Here is an 18500-nt window from a genome sequence, read left to right as displayed (position 1 = left end):
TGTAATATTATAATAACTGGGGATTTTAACAGCAACCTGCTTAAGGATTCCGACTTGAAACTATGTATGGAATCTCTTGCACTATATCCTGTGAACACCTCCTCACCTACCCATTTCATCCGCATAAATAGTACTCTTCTAGGTTTATTCTTTTTGAGTGACCTCAAAAAATCTCTCCACTATAACCAACTGCCTGCCCCTAGTTTTTCTAAGCACGACTTAATTTTCATGACCTACGATCTCTGCGGTAGGTCGGTGGATTGGAGTCTCATCCGGTGTTTCACATCAGTTGATGATCAAACTTTCTTCCTGCAAGATGAAATCGGCTGGCTTTTTGATTACTACGTCCCCTTAAAAATTAATTAGTTAATCGGTGCAGTAAGCTTTGGTTTAATACTAGTATTAAAAATTTAATAGATGTGCGCAATAAGGCTTATTTTCTGTGGAAGAGGTACCGTAGTTTAGAAACACTTACACCATTTAAATCGGTTCGAATCACCACAACCAAAGCAATTAATAGTGCCAAAACTCTGTTTTATAAGGATAAGTTTAGCCAAGCAATGGATTCGCGTCAAACATAGAATAAGATAAGGGAAATTGGCCTGAGAAAAACCAGAGGAAGAGCACCTGTTTTTGCTGACTTCGACGAAATGAACAAAAAATTTACTTGTTTGCCTCTATCAAACCCACGTGTGCATTCTGATAGCTATTGTGATCGTGTAAATATTCATGTCAGCCCTTTAGAATTTGTGTGTGTTGACGAATGTCATATTATACAAGCCATCCTTTCGGTCAAGTCGAACGCCATTGGCTTTGATGAAATCTGTGCGAAGTTTTTAAAAATAATATTGACTAAGATTCTGCCATATGCGACCTACCTAGTGTACTTTATACTAACAACATCTGTTTTCCCGAAGTGTTGGAAAGTTGCCAAGATTATTCCTGCCCTTAAGAAAATAATGAGTACAGACCCATTGCTATCCTAACTTTTCTCTCTAAAGTTGTCGAGCGTATTTTGCATAGGCAAATTATGTCATTTGGGCATGATAACAGACTCATTACTTACCGTCAGTCCGGTTTCAGACCGAAACGAAGTTGCACTTCGGCGCTACTATATGTAATCGAAAGTATCCGGATGGAAGTTGATGGTAATAATTTAGCTTTTCTAACTCTTCTTGACCATTCTAAGGCATTTGACTCAGTCGATGATAAGCTTCTATGTCGCAAGCTAAAAAATTTGTTTAGCTTCTCACGTCATGCCATTGACATGATCAGGTCTTACCTTGTCGGCAGATCTCAGGCCGTGCACGCTGGTGAACAAAGGCTTAATTTTGTAACTGTACTCAGGGGTCTTCCGAAAGGCTCTATCTTGGGGCCTCTGCTATTTGTGTTGTATGTTAATGACTTACCTAATACTTTAAGGCATTAGGGCTGATCACATTCAACATGGCGTCTACAGACCACAACTACAATAAAGCAAAGCTTGACGACAACTGTAGCCAAGCATTGGCTTCTTGATTACTTTGAAAGCGGCAACCGCCAATATAAATTACAGCAAATAGTAGCGGAAAATTAAAAAAAAATATTAATTATGTTTAAAAAACTCCCAAAAGAATGATTTTAGCTTTTATTATCTGTTATTTTTTTCTATTTTAGTTTTTATTGACAAAATAAAAAGGACGCCACTGAGTGTCGCTTCCGAAAAATAGAATTAGGTTTAATCTGGCTACAACAGCGTTCGTGATTGATTGTCGTGCTGCTCTGTCGCGCTGAAAATAAAGACTCTCATAAGAACATTTGTAAAAATAATATGACAGATGTGGCGGCTACACCGCCGTCGTGAATGTAATCAGACCTATTGTAGTGTCCATATTTATGCTGATAATGTTCAACTATATGTGTGCTGTCCAATTGACCGTGTTAGTATGTGTATTAACGACCTTAACTCTAGCCTAACGCAAGTAAGTACCCGGGCATCTGTGAACAGTTTATCAATAAATCCTGACAAATCTAAGTGTATTGTCATTCGCAGAAAAGCCTTCGATACACTACACTTAGATAAAGTATTGTTGGGCGGAGCAGTTATTGAATATGTTGACACAGCGAAAAATCTTGCTTTAGTATTTAACAAAACTCTGACATGGAATAACCACATCATTAGTGCAGTTGGTAAAGTGTTTGGAATGCTTCGTACACTATGGCTAGAACAGTATTTCACTCCTTTTCACATCCAACTTCTTCTTGCAAAAGCGTACTTAATACCACAGATGAATGGATTTGCAACTCCTTATTTCGAGAGAACGTTGTCAAAATGCACATTTTTGTCAATGATGCCACTCCAAACAAAAATTAATAGATCTGAATATGGGGATCTTTGACATACATTTCGGTGATTTTATAGTTTCAATCATTTAATAAAATCATAGTTGAAAAATATTAATTTCCTTAAACTTATTTTACAATAATACGACAAGTTAGAGTTAAATATAAACAAATCTAAGTAAAATTTGCATTTAGATTAATTTAATTAGTCAAATATTGTAACGCATTTGTCTCACAGTGAAAACCAAATATTCTTTTGAAATTTGAGTAAATCGGACCTAGGATATAATAATTAACAACATTTAGTGGATAGGGTTTATCTTACATGTCTGACGTTCCAGGTTCTGTGATCAAAACGGACTGGTTGCATCGGGATTTCATATTTACAAAACCTATTTTTAGTGATAACTTTTGAATTGGAAATAATATTTACCCTCCGCGTTCGATCTAATAATACTTATACTAAAACAAATATTTTTATATTTTTTCCCATAATTTTTGAACGCATTTCTACAGGTGTAGGTCAAACTAAAGTTTACCGAAACTTTTGGCCCGTTTTTCATTTTAGCTGGCACATTTTTTGTTCTGGCACCCGCTTCAGCTGGCGCGAGGGATTTATCTATGATTGTTGCCAGCACAATTTTAAGATAAATCCCTCGTGAGAGCGAAAAAAATGAGAGCTTAAACAAATGTTTCGTATCAAGTCATCTTTGCTTAATACCTACGCTACTGTATGACTGTGAGATTTATGCTAATTGTGACTCTGTATGTAAAAACAAGGGAACCTAACTATTTATACCAGGCTTCAGTTCCTACAATCATCAAGGTCAGCTCAGCTTGATTACACTAGGCACAGAACCTTGATATCTGAACGTCAATTCTTAATTAGTTAGTTTAAGACTTCTCTCTAATACACTACAATTTAAAAATAAGGTGACTAGTTTTTTTAATACTCGTTAATCACTACAGCTCTCCTAGTTATATATACTTTTCTCGAACCTGCCACGAATTATGTAATCGTGTTCTCATATTGTTGTATTATTATTATTAAATACTGTACTCTACTCTCCCTTGTATACCCTCTTCCCATTGTTACATTCCTCTGTTTCTCTTTTCCTTCTCTTTCCTTGCTAATACTATATTAACTACTTATAAATCTAAGGAAACGTATTTATGTTATAAGCGACTGACACTGTAAAATAATTTTTGTAAAATTTTTGTGCCAGGATAACCATATTAATAAAATTACAATTATAATTAAAATTTGTAGTTTCCATGACAGGGGCAGAGCTTAAATCTTCCAAAGTAAAAATGTATTCATTTTAGATTTTTTGTATCTTTGTATCCACTCATTAAAAATGTAACCAAATGTATACAATTGTATCCAAACGGCAACTCTGGCATGCACATTGTACAAATCCATTTTCATATGTACGCACTAGGGCAGATCTCCTGCGCGCATGCTATTAGAAAATGTTGTTGAGGCCAACGAAAAATTTGGCATGTAAAAATTGCAGCTTTTAATTTTAATGTTAAGAGGTGGATCATACGAATCTAGTTTTCTCTTACAAATTACGTGGGGAATTTTTATTCGAACTGTACCTACGTTTTAATGACTTTTACTTAAATGGTCCGGAAAAGTTCCATCAAAAAAACTTATTCGCCTGGAATATATGGCAAAAGTGCGTAAGTTAGTCTTAAAAAAAATGTTTAAAAATCAACACGGCTTCTCAGCTACTTCAAGCTCACACTTTGTCTTACTCAAATTTAATTGGCTTCAACACTGCATAACCAGAAATTTTCTTAAGAGCCTAAGTCAATAGTTCAAAGTTTAGGTAAAATATGCAGATCTTTGCATTTGGGGTTGACATTCAACCCAAAATATCTTTCGTCTTAGTGAAAAATCTCTTTAGACCTTTTTTGTAGATCGTCAAATTTTTTATACGAATGCGTATTGCTCATCATTTAAGACCCAGTCGTTGAAGCGCAGGTACACTTCAAATAAAAAATCAAGACCTAGCCATATAATTTTGTATGGAGAAACTAAAATGCGATGAGGCACTTCTTAACATAAAAATTAAAAGCAATTTTTAAGGACAATCTTTTGCGTTGTCCTGAACAATATTTTTACTATACCAAAAGAAAAAATTACACTTTTCATAAATGGCCCTGAGCAATGAACAACCCGATGGATAATTCTAAACACCTGCAACGTGTTGGCATTATCGCATATAGGGAAGTAGCAGAAATTCATTTCAGGAAATAACTCTCGCAGCCAATGATGATGATGCTGCAATGTTGCACAGGGCTGCAGCATTAATGGGTCACTATGTTAAATGTGGCAATAATTGGCATGAATTCGATGATATAAAATGCACTCGAAAAACGCTCAAGGAAAATACAAAATTGGTACCACAACTTTTGTTTTTTAAATAACACCAGGTTATACCCTACGCTTCTATAAATATGTATATACAATATAAATAAAACAAATTTGAAATTTCAAACTTTATGTACGGTTGAATATTTGCGAGTTTGTTCCGCCCTAAACGTTGCATGCTTTTCTGCGCGCTGTGTTTCCACGAAGGGTCTGCTGGCTTGAAGTTTATGCCAGCAGACACTCACTTTTCTCGGAATTGGACGCAGCTATAAATTTTTTTTTGTGGTAATAAATTGCCAATAAATTTAATATAAACAATTCAAGTCATTTGGAAGCTGTACGTCGTATTTTCACGAAGTGTCTGCTGGCTTTAATCTTAAGCTAGCATACACTCACTTTTCTCGGAACCGGGCGCAGCTATAAATTATTTTTTTGTGGTAATAAATTGCCAATAAATGTAATATAAGCTATTCAAGTCGTTCGGAAGCTGTACGTCGTGTTTTCACGAAGTGTCTGCTGGCTTGAGTCTTAAGCTAGCATACACTCACTTTTCTCGGAACCGGACGCAGTTATAAATAATTTTTTTATGGTAATAAATTGCCAATAAATGTAATATAGGCTGTTCAAGTCGTTCGGAATCTGTACGTCGTGTTTTCACGACGTGTCTGCTGGCTTGAGTCTTAAGCTAGCAGACACTCACTTTTCTCGGAACCGGACGCAGCTGTAAATTTTTTTGTAAATTGCCAATAAATGCAATGTAAACTATTCAAGTCGTTCGGAAGCTGTACGTAGTGTTTTCACGAAGTGTCTGCTGGCTTGAGTCTTAAGCTAGCTACTCTCACTTTTCTCGAAACCGGACGCAGCCATAAATTATTTTTTTGTGGTAATAAATTGCCAATAAATGTGATATGAACTATTCAAGTCTTTCGGAATCTGTACGTCGTGTTTTCACGACGTCTCTGCTGGCTTGGGTCGACACTCAGTTTTCTCGGAACCGGACGCAGCTATAGATTTTTTTTTCGGTAATAAATTGCCAATAAATTAATTATAAATTATTTAGTATATAATATTGTTGTTTGCTATAGTGTGTCTGCCACCTTAATACGACCCATCGTCGATATGTACGCAAAAATTTAAACCGAAATATTAAATTTCATTCGTTTTAACCAAAAGAAGTTGCGTTGTGATTAATTTATTCATCTTCGGAATTTCGTTCAAAATGATGGAAATGTTACTGATTTGGCAAAATAGTGATTTAACGTGCCCAGCTAATCCGCGACATATGCATGAATATGCTCAATATGCCATGTATTACGTTCGTTGTTTCGGTCGACCGGACTTATTTACCACGTTCACTTGCAATCAAAGCTGGCAAGACGTTAAAGTCTATTTACTTTCTGGGCAATCTGCAAGTGATAGACATGATATTGCAGCCCGAGTATTTCGACAAAAGTTGAAATGGCTCATTGATTTTATTGTCAAGCATGAAGTGTTGGGAAGGTGCGATGTTTATGTACACGGTTGAGTGGCAGAAACGGGGCTTGCCACAAGCCCAAATTTTGATTTGGTTAGTTGAGAAGATACTTACCGATCAAATTGATACTATTATCTCGGCTGAGATACCAGATCAGAATATTGATCCTACTTTGTTCGAAATTGTCACTAAGAATATGATTCACGGACAGTGTTGAGATATAAATCGCATTTCTCCATGCATGGTTGACGGCAAATGTACAAAGAAATATCCAAGACAATTGGTTGCCATTGGAGAACTCTTTCCTTCCCCATATACGATCGTAGTCCAGTTGTTGTTCATATGGAAAAGCGTGTCTATTTCACTGCTAACACAGCCCAGCGAATGGCAGAGCGACCGCCAGCTACGACACTGACTTCATTTTTTACGTTATGTCAAAATGATCATTTTGCATGCACGTTATTGTACTCTGAAGTGCCGAAATATTATACATGGAACGCATCTTCGAAATAATGGGAAAAACGTAAAAGAAGAACTCCTATAGATGGCTATCCTAATGTATTTTCGACAGATACAATAGAACGATTACATACAGTTCATTCCAGCTAAAATGAACGTTTTTTTCCTGCGGTTATTGTAGGTAAATGTACGAGGACCGATATCATTTTTAAATTTGAAAAGAGCTGATGGACGTCTTTGCAATACATATCGGCAAGCATGTGTGTTACAAGTTCACCGCATCAAAAACGATCATTATTTGCAATAATTATCGCAACATGTTTTCCATCAAATCCCTTGAATTTATGGAATAGCTACCGTGAATATATGACCGAAGCTATTTTGCACAGAATGCAACAAAATAATCCAAAACAACAATTACTTTTTTCACTCGAAATGTACAATGAAGCGCTTATTTTAATTGAAGACCTGTGTTTGTTGATCGCAAATAAAACATTGGCACAATTATGTAGGTTTAACTGCAATGCATATTGCCTTCAGATAATAATTGCAACGCGAACGACAGTATGATCAGAATGAACTACATACATTAATAGCAACAAATCTGCCTAAACTAAATCAAGAGCAAAAACATGTGTATGACACTACTATGGAAAAACTTCTCAACAATAGTGGAGGAATGTTCTTTTTAGACGCACCGGGAGATCCGGGAAAAACATTTTTGATATCTTTTATTTTTGCAACGATTAGATCATAAAATAATATATTATTTGCACTCGCATCATCTGGACTTGCTGCAACACTATTGGGTGGTGGTCGCACATCACATTCAGCATTGAAGTTACAACCGAATATGCAAATCAACGAAAATCCAACGTGTAATACATCCAAGAATTCTGGAATGGACAAAGTTTTACAACAATGTCAAATAATTATTTGGGATGAATGCACAATTGCACATAAAACATCACTGGACTATGAAGGATATACGTAAAAGCCAAGAATTGTTTGTTGGTGCTTTGATTCTATCGGCCGGTGATTTTCGTCAAACATTGCCTGTTATTCCTCGATCTACAATAGCTGATGAATTGAATGCATGTTTAAAAGCGTCCTATGTATGGAGAAATGTTCAAAAACTTACGTTGACAGTAAATGTACGTGTAGAATTACAAAATGATCCATCAGCGGCACGATTTGCAAAGCAATTGTTAGATATTGGAAATGGCATAATGAATGAAATGATTACGCTTCCAGATGATTTTTGTCATTTAACACAATCGAAACAAGAATTGGTTACAAAAGTATTTCGTGACATTGCACAAAATTATAGAAACCTTGATTGGTTAGGTGAAAGAGCCATTTTAGCTGCGAAAAATACAGATGTTTCGAATCGGAATGCCACTATTTTGAATGCCATTCCCGGGGAAATTATTACTTATAAATCGATAGACACTGTCACGAATCAAGACGACGTTGTAAATTATCCTATCGCATTTTTGAATTATCTTGATTTGCCTGGGCTACCACCTCATCGCTTGCAACTCAAAGTTGGTGTAGCAATTTTATTGCTTCGAAATATTAGTCAGCCTCGACTTTATAATGGTACACGTTTGGTAGTCAAAAAGGTTATGACACATTTGATCGAAGCTACGATTTTGAAAGTATAAAGGTGAGGCTGTTTTAATACCACGAATCCCTATGATCCCACCAGATATGCCATTTGACTTTAAAAGACTTCAACTCCCCATATGTGTGCCCTTTACAATGACCATAAGCAAAACGCAAGGTCAATCATTAGCATTGTGCGGAATTGATTTGGAATATCCCTGTTTTGCTTATGGACAATTCTATGTTTCATGTCCATGTGTAGGGAAACATCAGTTTTGTTTATTTATACCGCAAATCAAAACAAAACCAAAAATGTAGTATATCTAATAGCGTCTTCTTTTCTGAAATAAATTGTTGCCTAAGTAAATGGTAAAGCCTGATTAGAGTTACTCCTACCCCAGAAAATTTTGGACATTTATAGTGCATGCAAAGAACATAAATGGCTACCCCGTGTTTTAGCTGATTTTCACAAACGCGCTGTCAATGATAATAAAAATTCATTAGCAATTATTTCCTTAATTTCAATTTTCTTCGCTAAAAATATGTGAATTTACGAAAATAAATTCTCACGATCAGCTGTTTTAGCAGAGTTGCACTGCCACACCCCCAATTTATGCAGGGTAAAAGTGTAAATCTTTTGCGTTGCGAGCAGGCAACAATTTTCACTAAAGAACGAAATACCCCGTAAAGACGTTACCTGCTTTTTAGAATAGGAAAAAATATATTTACATCCCTTTCGCGGCGTACAAAATGCGTAACGCTTTTGCCAGAAAAGAAAACGCTATAAGAGCATTACAATAAAATAAGTCGTACTATAAGTTGTCAAATTTTTCTAGATTTACTCAAATTTACATGATTAAAGATTAAATTCACGAATTCATTAAATTTAAACGAAAAAAAATTGTTTTCTTGAATTATTGAAATTTTTTTGCGAATGTGCACAGAAACAAAGTATGGAGAACACAGGAATAAGAAACGCATAAAAGACTAGCGAAGCAGATGTATAGCTGTGGGCAGATATCGATGTATCAATGTATACTAGTATCGCCTGTGGTCGAAATTCGACCAACTCTTATTTTTTTCAACTCAGTCTATGCATCTACTGTTGGGGGTAGTGAAATAATGCGTTAATAGTTAAGCAGTGAGGGGAAATATAGCAAACTGGTCTAACTTACTTAAATATTTCATTAAGACATTGTAATTTTTATTGTATTTTCTTAAATTTTCTACAAAATTTTCAAATGTAATTATAACCTTTTGGTATGGAGCTCCTTAAACAAAAATATAAAAAATATGTAAAATCAAAAGAAATTGACATAGAATTAAGGTGAAATTACTTGAAATTAAATTGAAAAATAGGTTTTTCCACACCACCCGGGAGGTCCCCGTTGGGGCGCTACCGAAGTTAGCTTTAGGTGCTCGGTTCCCCAGTAGGCCTATATCTCCCATATACATATATCGCCCATTTACTTCAATAGTGTCGTAATTCAAAAACACGAACTTTTAGTTGAAAACGAAGAAATGTGCTTAAGGAATTTAGCCTATTTCACGCCACCCGTTAGGTATGCGCTTTACCGAGTTTAATTTTGTATAAATACATATGTAGTATGTACATAAGTGTGACACAAAACGAAAATTTCGAATAGAATAGAGGATACCTTCATAAAAAATAAAAATATAAAAAAATTAAAAATTAAATGCGAAAAATTATGTAATGCGAAGAAGGCAGAGTTTACTAAAAAAATTTAAATGAAAGAAAAAAATAAAGTACTTCAAGTGCGAAAAAATTAAGTGATGTGAATAAACAGTTCCATATAAAAACGCAATAAGTGCACTTGGAACTTTTTCCGGGTTTTATTGTTATCATTGTGGAAATATGAAGATTCTAATATTCGGATATTTAATGTTGGGATTCCCATTGAGATCTATGTACGTAAATCATTGGTATTAAATTTGTAAACATTCATATTCATGAAATGGAGATGAATATATATGACCATATCTACCATAAAATAACGTCTGTGAACGATATAATACTAAGATATAGCAAAGCAGAATAAATTAGAAAAAAAAAGAAAAAGAAAAACATTGAAATTATTCACGCAAACATATTTACTAAAATAAAATTGATTTCATAATTTTAAGCGACATAAACAAATTAGGATTATGGGATCTAAGCATCCGATTAATGGGCATATAATCAAACAAAGTTAGCGTAATAATAAATATAGTGGGTAATATACTGCCTATGCAATATTTCGACCTAAAATCGAAAATGTTTTGGGTCGTTTTTTCGTTTAATATACAACGTGAAATTTTCCGATTCAATCAAGTTGCATTTAAATAATAATAGACTAAGTTGAAATAAAAGATAATATAATAAAATAAAATAAGAAATATGAAAATAAATTAGCATAAAAGACAATATACAAATTTTAATGTAATATCTTTGTAGCAAATTTAATATACAACGTGATAAAAGATAATATAATAAAATAAAATAAGAAATATCAAAATAAATTAGCATAAAAGACAATATACAAATTTTAATGTAATATCTTTGTAGCAAATTTATTTATTTTTTGTTCACTATAAGACGTGCTGTATCTAAAATGAGCATAAAATCTGGAAATGCAAAAAACATTTGGGTCAAATTTGCAATTAATTGTTATAAATAAATAAATTTAGTGAGTTTGAACAAAAGTTGACTCATTATTTCTGATTTCATTTTTTTTAAAGCACCCAAAATGAAAAACAAAGAATCTGTTAAATAAAGACCTATGCTTTTACGTGTAAGTAAAATTTGTCCAAAAAAATAGGCCGGTTGATTACGTGTAATTCGGGACGATGGGGATTCGCTCGCACGTAACACCAAAAAAGAAATGTAAAAGAGAAGGAACTAGTTAGTGACTTATTGAAAAACAACACTTTCACTAATCTAATTAATAACAAACTTTCTTTATTCAATAATTCAAAAGTAAGGGGAAAAATTAAATTGTAAAGTATTTCCGAAATCACTTTAACTTAATGGTATGGAATTTGCACTTGAAACAATGAATGCTTACCTTCGGTTTGGTTGCTGGAGCTCACTTGCTGATGTTCAAAAGAAAAGTGAAGTGAAAGAAAAAGAAAGAGTCCATGGCACCCGCCGATTGCTAACTTTCGTCGAGTTTTCCCCTACTCAATTAGTTCTCGGCTGTGCAAGGACAGTTACCGGTAACAGTTAACTATACGGGCCGTATTAGGGTGAACTAAAAGTTATTTTAAAAATATTTAGGCTGGTGGCCTAAACATGCCGGCCCCCTTGCGGCGAGCAAGCTGAGAACAAACAACCAGTCCGAATTGACATCTAAGATTATACATGTAGCGATATATTGGGTGTACAGAATATGAAATAAAGTAGGATTCGTACGTTGTTCTCCATCGCCTTGTGGTGATGGCTCCCATTTCTCGATAAATACTGTGGATGAGAGAAAAATGGTTAATACATAAATACGTGGTTCTATTTAGTTCAATGCACCTTATTAGATTAAAATACGGATTCGGAGGTATCTGTAGATATGTTGTCGATATAAAAATGTATCCTGGGATTGGCTTATTGTTGCTAGGCCCCCGATATGACCAGGCCAAAGATGGTAGCCTGAGCTAGTAGCCCGTTAATCGTGGACGGTGGCGTGCCGCTGATCATAAGACTAGCATAAACATCAGCGCCGAGTGTAAGTCGCACTGGTGCGGCGCGGTAAAAATCGGGGTCTGCCAACCGCATAAATTGGAAAGGCGTTGCGATTGTGGAGTCTACGCTAGCGATCGGGTTGGGACGGTTATGGCGTGTTATTACTGTAGCTTGGGTGATTACCCTCCCTGCTACCCCATACTTCCCGCGCAATATCAGTGTACATCTCGTTGGTGGCGTGGAATCCATGCGCTCCAGATGGAGTTCGTTCGCCAGATTGGCATCAATCACTGTGTTTGGGGAGCAGGGATCGATGAGTGCGCGTACCAGATGCAGGCGTCCTCCGGACTCGATGCGAACGACTGCCGTGGGTGCGATCGCGATAAACGATCTTATTATCGATGGTGTGGCTGGGGTTGCTATAACTCGGCCGGTCCTAAAGCGTTTGGGCACTTCTTTTCGTCGGACAAGTGCTCGCCCACGGTCTTCTTCTCAGGATTCATACGGGACCATTCTACCCGATGTGCGTCGCGATGAGCGGAAAGGACGCGTTTCCGCGTCACCACGTCTCACATGAGTAGAACGGGGGGGGGGGGGGGGTGGTCGGAAAGGACGTGTTTCAGAGCCACCGACGTGTGATTTCTGCTTGCTCCCAGTTGGTCGTACAGCTTCGGTTTCTAATTGCCGTTGTATCGAGCTGTATGATGTGATGACTGTATGATGCGATTATGATGTGATGTGCAGACTTTATGATGTGATGACTGTGTATATAAAATGCTCGCTATTACCACTCGTCGCTAATTAATGGCTGATCGCTAGTATTTCTTTTAATTCCCACTTATTTTTTTGCAAATTTTCACCGTCGATTCAAAAAATTTGTTGAAAAATTTTCACTTTAAATTTTTAATGCGCTGGCTGAATATTGTGTTCACTTCGATTTTCCTGGCGCGATAGGACCAATGATTACGTGTAATTCGGGACGATGGGGATTCGCTCGCACGTAACACCAAAAAAGAAATGTAAAAGAGAAGGAACTAGTTAGTGACTTATTGAAAAACAACAATGATTACGTGTACTTCTTCGACCGTGAAAAGCGTAATAAACTTATTTATTTTGATTTGTTTTCTTGTTTGATACACAATTTTGAAAATAACTTTACCTACCAGCCATTAGCCATCCAATGGTGTATATAAGTCGCAGTGGCTTGGATATTGTGTACAAGTGTATAAACTGAAGTGAATCCGTGACAAGTTTACAAAAAACATCAACCAGGTGGAAATAAAGGTGTTGTGTACTTCTTATCGAAATTCCGAATGAAAGGAGACTATCCCTAAGTCTTATGTTGCACAGTGCAGTGGAGGTGAGGAGAGAAAAAAAAATTTTTTTTCACTGCCTGTCTGCCTTGGGCTGTGTCGGAGGACTCTTACCACTGGTGGGGGAGTCAACCGATAGTCAAAAGGCGATTGGTGTGTTTAAAAAACACGAAATTTCCACCTACTTCGGATTATAAACCTATCACAAGTTCACTTCTATACGTTCACGTATTGCAAAAAAATGGTGGTGCATGAACTAATAAAACCAACGTACCTTGTGTCGCTTAAGTGATGATATGTTTTATGATATGTGGGTAGATGTGCGGATTGTATGAAGTGTTGAAGGTATGATGTGCGGAATGTATGAAGTGTTGACTGTATGATGCGATGACTATATGATGTGCGGACTGTATGATGTGATGACTGTATGATGCGATTATAAAGTGATGTGCAGACTTTATGATGTGATGACTGTGTATATAAAATGCTCGCTATTACCACTCGTCGCTAATTAATGGCTGATCGCTAGTATTTCTTTTAATTCCCACTTATTTTTTTGCAAATTTTCACCGTCGATTCAAAAAATTTGTTGAATATTGTGTTCACTTCGATTTTCCTGGCGCGATAGTGACTTATTGAAAAACAACACTTCATTACTTCTCTTTAAAGTTTTTTTCTGCGCTAAAAATTATTTTAGAACAATTTTTTAAAGATTTTGGTACAAACCAATATAGGTAATTGGAAACAATATTTTATTTCAACAGAAAATGAGCGAAGCAGTAGTTCTCTCACCGTTTGGCGTGTACAAATATATACATACGTAGAGAGGAAACATTTGAGCAACGGAACAATTGAGAATTTGGAGCTATGTACTCAGGGGGGTTTGTGAACATAATGCGTCCTACAGATGGCAACTTCGATGGTTGCACAGATTTTCGAATTTACAAAAAACTTTTTCTATTAATTATAAACAAATAGAGTAATATTTGTTAACAAATATTGGCCTATGCACTGCGGCTGATCAATACGAATCGATTCATATAACTTTTATATGATTTTACGTATGCTAAGTATGCGAAACAGGCTGTCAATTGATTGTATGGAAATTTTGTTAGCGTATTAATATATAGATAGTGGGTAATATACTGCCTATGCAATATTTCGATCTAAAATCGAAAACGTTTTTGGGTCGTTTTTTTCGTTTAATATACAACGTGAAATTTTCCGATTCAATCAAGTTGCATTTAAATAATAATAAACTAAGTTGAAATAAAAGATAATATAATAAAATAAAATAAGAAATATCAAAATAAATTTGCATAAAAGACAATATACACATTTTAATGTAATATCTTTGTTGCAAATTTATTATACAACGTGATAAAAGATAATATAATAAAATAAAATAAGAAATATCAAAATAAATTAGCATAAAAGACAATATACAAATTTTAATGTAATATCTTTGTAGCAAATTTGTTTTTTTGTTCACTATAAGAAGTCCTATATCTAAAATGAGCATAAAATCTGGAAATGGAAAAGACATTTGGGTCAAATTTGCAATTAATTGTTATAAATAAATAGATTTATTGAGTTTGAACAAAAGTTGACTCATTATTTCTGATTTCATTTTTTTTAAAGCACCTAAAATGAAAAACAAAGAATCTGTTAAATAAAGACCTCTGCTTTTACGTGTAAGTAAAATTTGTCCAAAAAAATAGGCCGGTTATGTTATTACTTTTCTTTAAAGTTTTTTTGTGCGCTAACAATTATTTTAGAACAATTTTTTAAAGATTTTGGTACAAACCAATATAGGAAATTGGAAACAATATTTCATTTCAACAGAAAATGAGCGAAGCAGTAGTTCTCTCACCGTTTGGCGTGTACAAATATATACATACGTAGAGAGGAAACATTTGAGCAACGGAACAATTGAGAATTTGGAGCTATGTACTCAGGGGGGTTTGTGAAAATAATGCGTCCTACAGATGGCAATTTCGATAGTTGCACAGATTTTCGAATTTACAAAAAACTTTTTCTATTAACTATAAACAAATAGAGTAATATTTGATAACAAAAATAGACCTATGCACTGCGGCTGATCAATACGAATCGATTCATATAATTTTTATATGATTTTACGTATGCTAAGTATGCGAAACAGCCTGTCAATTGATTGTATGGAAATTTTGTTAGCGTATTAATATATAGATATTTAAACGTAATGTATAGGCAGTATGTATGTATTTAAGTATAGAAATTATTCATTAGCTCGTTTTCAATAATATTCAAGATAATTCATAAATGTATGTATTTAACATAGCAATCATTATTATTCAGAATAATTCATATTTAATTATTAAAAAATTGTGAGGATTCTAAACCTCTGGGTTTTGGGTCCTCACAATCTTATTTTCATTTCATTTCAGATCAGGACAGAGTTCAGCCAAGAGCGCAAGTGGTTCTAATATGATGATTGTCAACGAGGGGTTTGGAACCAAGGATGCAGCAGTAAATATAATTTTTTAATATTTTATGTGGTGTCACCACGGACCTTCATGTTTCCAAGTGTCGTTTACCTTCATGGGCCGCTTATACCTAACCTAACCTTATATCATACAAGCCTCTTGAATGGTTGCCCTCCTATTTTCAACTTAATATTCTTAGGACCACTTACCGAACTGCAGACTACACTTTTAACTCAGACTTGACCTGAAATGAGGAGTAAAAAATTAATTGGCTTGATCAATAAATATTATTAGATTTTGTTTCTGGTACTCTCGTCCTTTTCTTCTAAACTATTTTATGATACATATTTTATCGCAAAATTAAAATGTTCGGCGATCTAGGCAACAATCTCAAACAGTACTGCATCAAGAAGTGCCCTGGGATGAAAAGAAGCAGGAGAGACTTCGCTCAGGCCGGACGAAACATCTGCACCATAGTTTAATTATTAAAGTTTACCCATGTAGTATTGTGTCACCATGTACTTTTAACATTCCAAGCTCACAAGTCGGTCGTAAAAATAAAAATATCGAACAAAGTTTTGAATTAGTACAAAAAGTTTTACTTTTCAGAACAAAACTGTGATTGGCTACACTGTTTTAATTTTGATTGTTTCTAATGTTATTGAATTCTTGAAAAAATAAATAATTTTTCTGCAAATTTTCGGTAAGATACAAGCTAAAAAATTGATTCTGATAATATGAATATGTGCTTATTCTTGTATTTGATAGACGAGTGAAGATCTTTTCTCTAACAAGAATTTGCCTGCCTGTTACTTATCATAGCGGTCTTCTCAATTGTATATCCGCGTTGAAGATTTATATCAGTACACACACTTATGGAAAATATCTCCACATGAAAGATGTTCGGAAATTGTCCCAGTGGCATAAGCAACAGGGCTGTTGGGGCCAAAGTTTCCATTACTATGCAGACACATGCCAAGCGTAGGAGTATGACCTCTTGCTGTGACTGGTCAGATAACCGCTCTATATCCTAGAGTGGGATTGACTGTCATAATGTTTATCCTTATAAGAAACCTGGCGGAAAACCACATGATTAACAAACACTGAGTCATGCACTACAGCATGCATCGTAACTTGTGCTTCCCAAATACTTGATTTGGGCCGCATTCGCACATGACCCAATCCACGGCAATTTTCTCCTAAAGAAAGGAAAAACGGCTCAGGTTCCCTTCCGTCACCCCTCCTCAAAATACCCTTTTGATTGAATTACACAATTTGTCCCCATACTATCCTTTTACAATGATTAAAATATCGTCCAAGTGCCCCTAACAGTGAATTCCTTTGCCTAGAAGTGGCTGCAAAAGTTCGTTCACAAGAGGTTCCACACGAGGGGTGATAATAATCCACCCAATTGGAAATCTTTGGTAGTCCTATGTTATGCAAAGCTGTTTTCAAATCGCACAAGGAACAACGACATTCCCTTGTATGGAATAGAGCAATTACATTTTACGTTGTGATAAGCACCGTCACCTCTTCATTGTTGTCGAAGGCTTCCTCTCTAGAGAAGATTTCCCAATGTTTGGTTTATCTCTGAACGGCAGTTTATTTTACAGAAACTAAATACACTGCCGATTATCCTCCATCAAACAATGGGAAATCTGGTCCGAAATCATCGGTCTGACAGTGAAACCTCAAGCTTTGTACTGTCCAAGAAATCTTCCAGAAAATGGGCCGATAAAAAGGTATTTGCTCTTACCTTCTTTTTTTCTTTTTCCTTCTCTTCGAGTCCACGTTTGCTTTAGAAACATTTTTGTAGTTTTTTGGTAACGGAAGCGACACAAGGAAAAGGGTAAAATCGATATATAACAAGTAAGGAAGGCTAAGTTCGGGTGAAACCGAACATTACATACTCAGTTGAGAGCTATGGAGACAAAATAAGGGAAAATCACCATGTAGGAAAATGAACCTAGGGCAACCCTGGAATGTGTTTGTATGACATGTGTATCAAATGGAAGGTATTAAAGAGTATTTTAAAAGGGAGTGGGACCTAGTTTTATAGGTGGACGCCATTTAGGGATACCGCCATAAAGGTGGACCAGGGCTGACTCTAGAATTTGTTTGTACGATATGGGTATCAAATGAAAGGTGTTAATGAGTATTTTAAAAGGGCGTGGGCCTTAGTTCTATAGGTGGACGCGTTTTCGAGATATAGTCATGAACGTGGACCAGGGGTGACTCTAGTATGCGTTTGTACAATATGGGTATCAAACGAAAGGTGTTAATGAGTATTTTAAAAGGGAGTGGGCCTTAATTCTGTGGGTGGACGCCTTTTCGGGATATCGCCATAAATATGGACCAGGGGTGAATATATGATGCGTTTGTACAATATGGGTATCAAATGAAAGGTGTTAATGAGTATTTTAAAAGGGCGTGGGTCTTACTTCTATAGGTGGACGCCTTTTCGAGATATCGCCATAAAGATGGACCACGGGTGATTCTAGAATTTGTTTGAACGATATGGGTATCAAATGAAAGGTGTTAATGAGTATTTTAAAAGGTGTGGGCCTTAGATCTATAGGTGGACGCCTTTTCGAGATATCGCCATAAAGGTGGACCAGGGGTGACTCTAGAATTTGTTTGTATGATATGGGTATCAAATGAAAGGTGTTAATGATTATTTTAAAAGGGAGTGAGCCTTAGTTCTATAGGTGGACGCCTTTACGAGATATCGCCATAAAGGTGGACCAGGGGTGACTCTAGAATTTGCTTGTACGATATGGGTATCAAATGAAAGGTGTTAATG

The 18500-nt window shown here is 35.6% G+C and overlaps 1 protein-coding gene across 1 annotated transcript in view; it reads left to right on the top strand.

Moving 5' to 3' along the window:
- The window catches only part of LOC137234818 (uncharacterized), a 1233955-nt gene that overhangs the window by 980017 nt on the left and 235438 nt on the right, over positions 1 to 18500 (top strand). Inside the window, exon 4 of the mRNA XM_067758206.1 lies at positions 15659 to 15740. Coding sequence (XP_067614307.1) covers positions 15659 to 15740 — 82 coding nt within the window. The remainder of the gene's footprint in view (positions 1 to 15658; positions 15741 to 18500) is intronic.

The sequence above is a fragment of the Eurosta solidaginis genome, chromosome X (assembly GCF_040869045.1).
Source record: "Eurosta solidaginis isolate ZX-2024a chromosome X, ASM4086904v1, whole genome shotgun sequence".
Classification (NCBI taxonomy): domain Eukaryota; kingdom Metazoa; phylum Arthropoda; class Insecta; order Diptera; family Tephritidae; genus Eurosta; species Eurosta solidaginis.
This window is presented reverse-complemented; position numbering and strand designations above follow the sequence as displayed.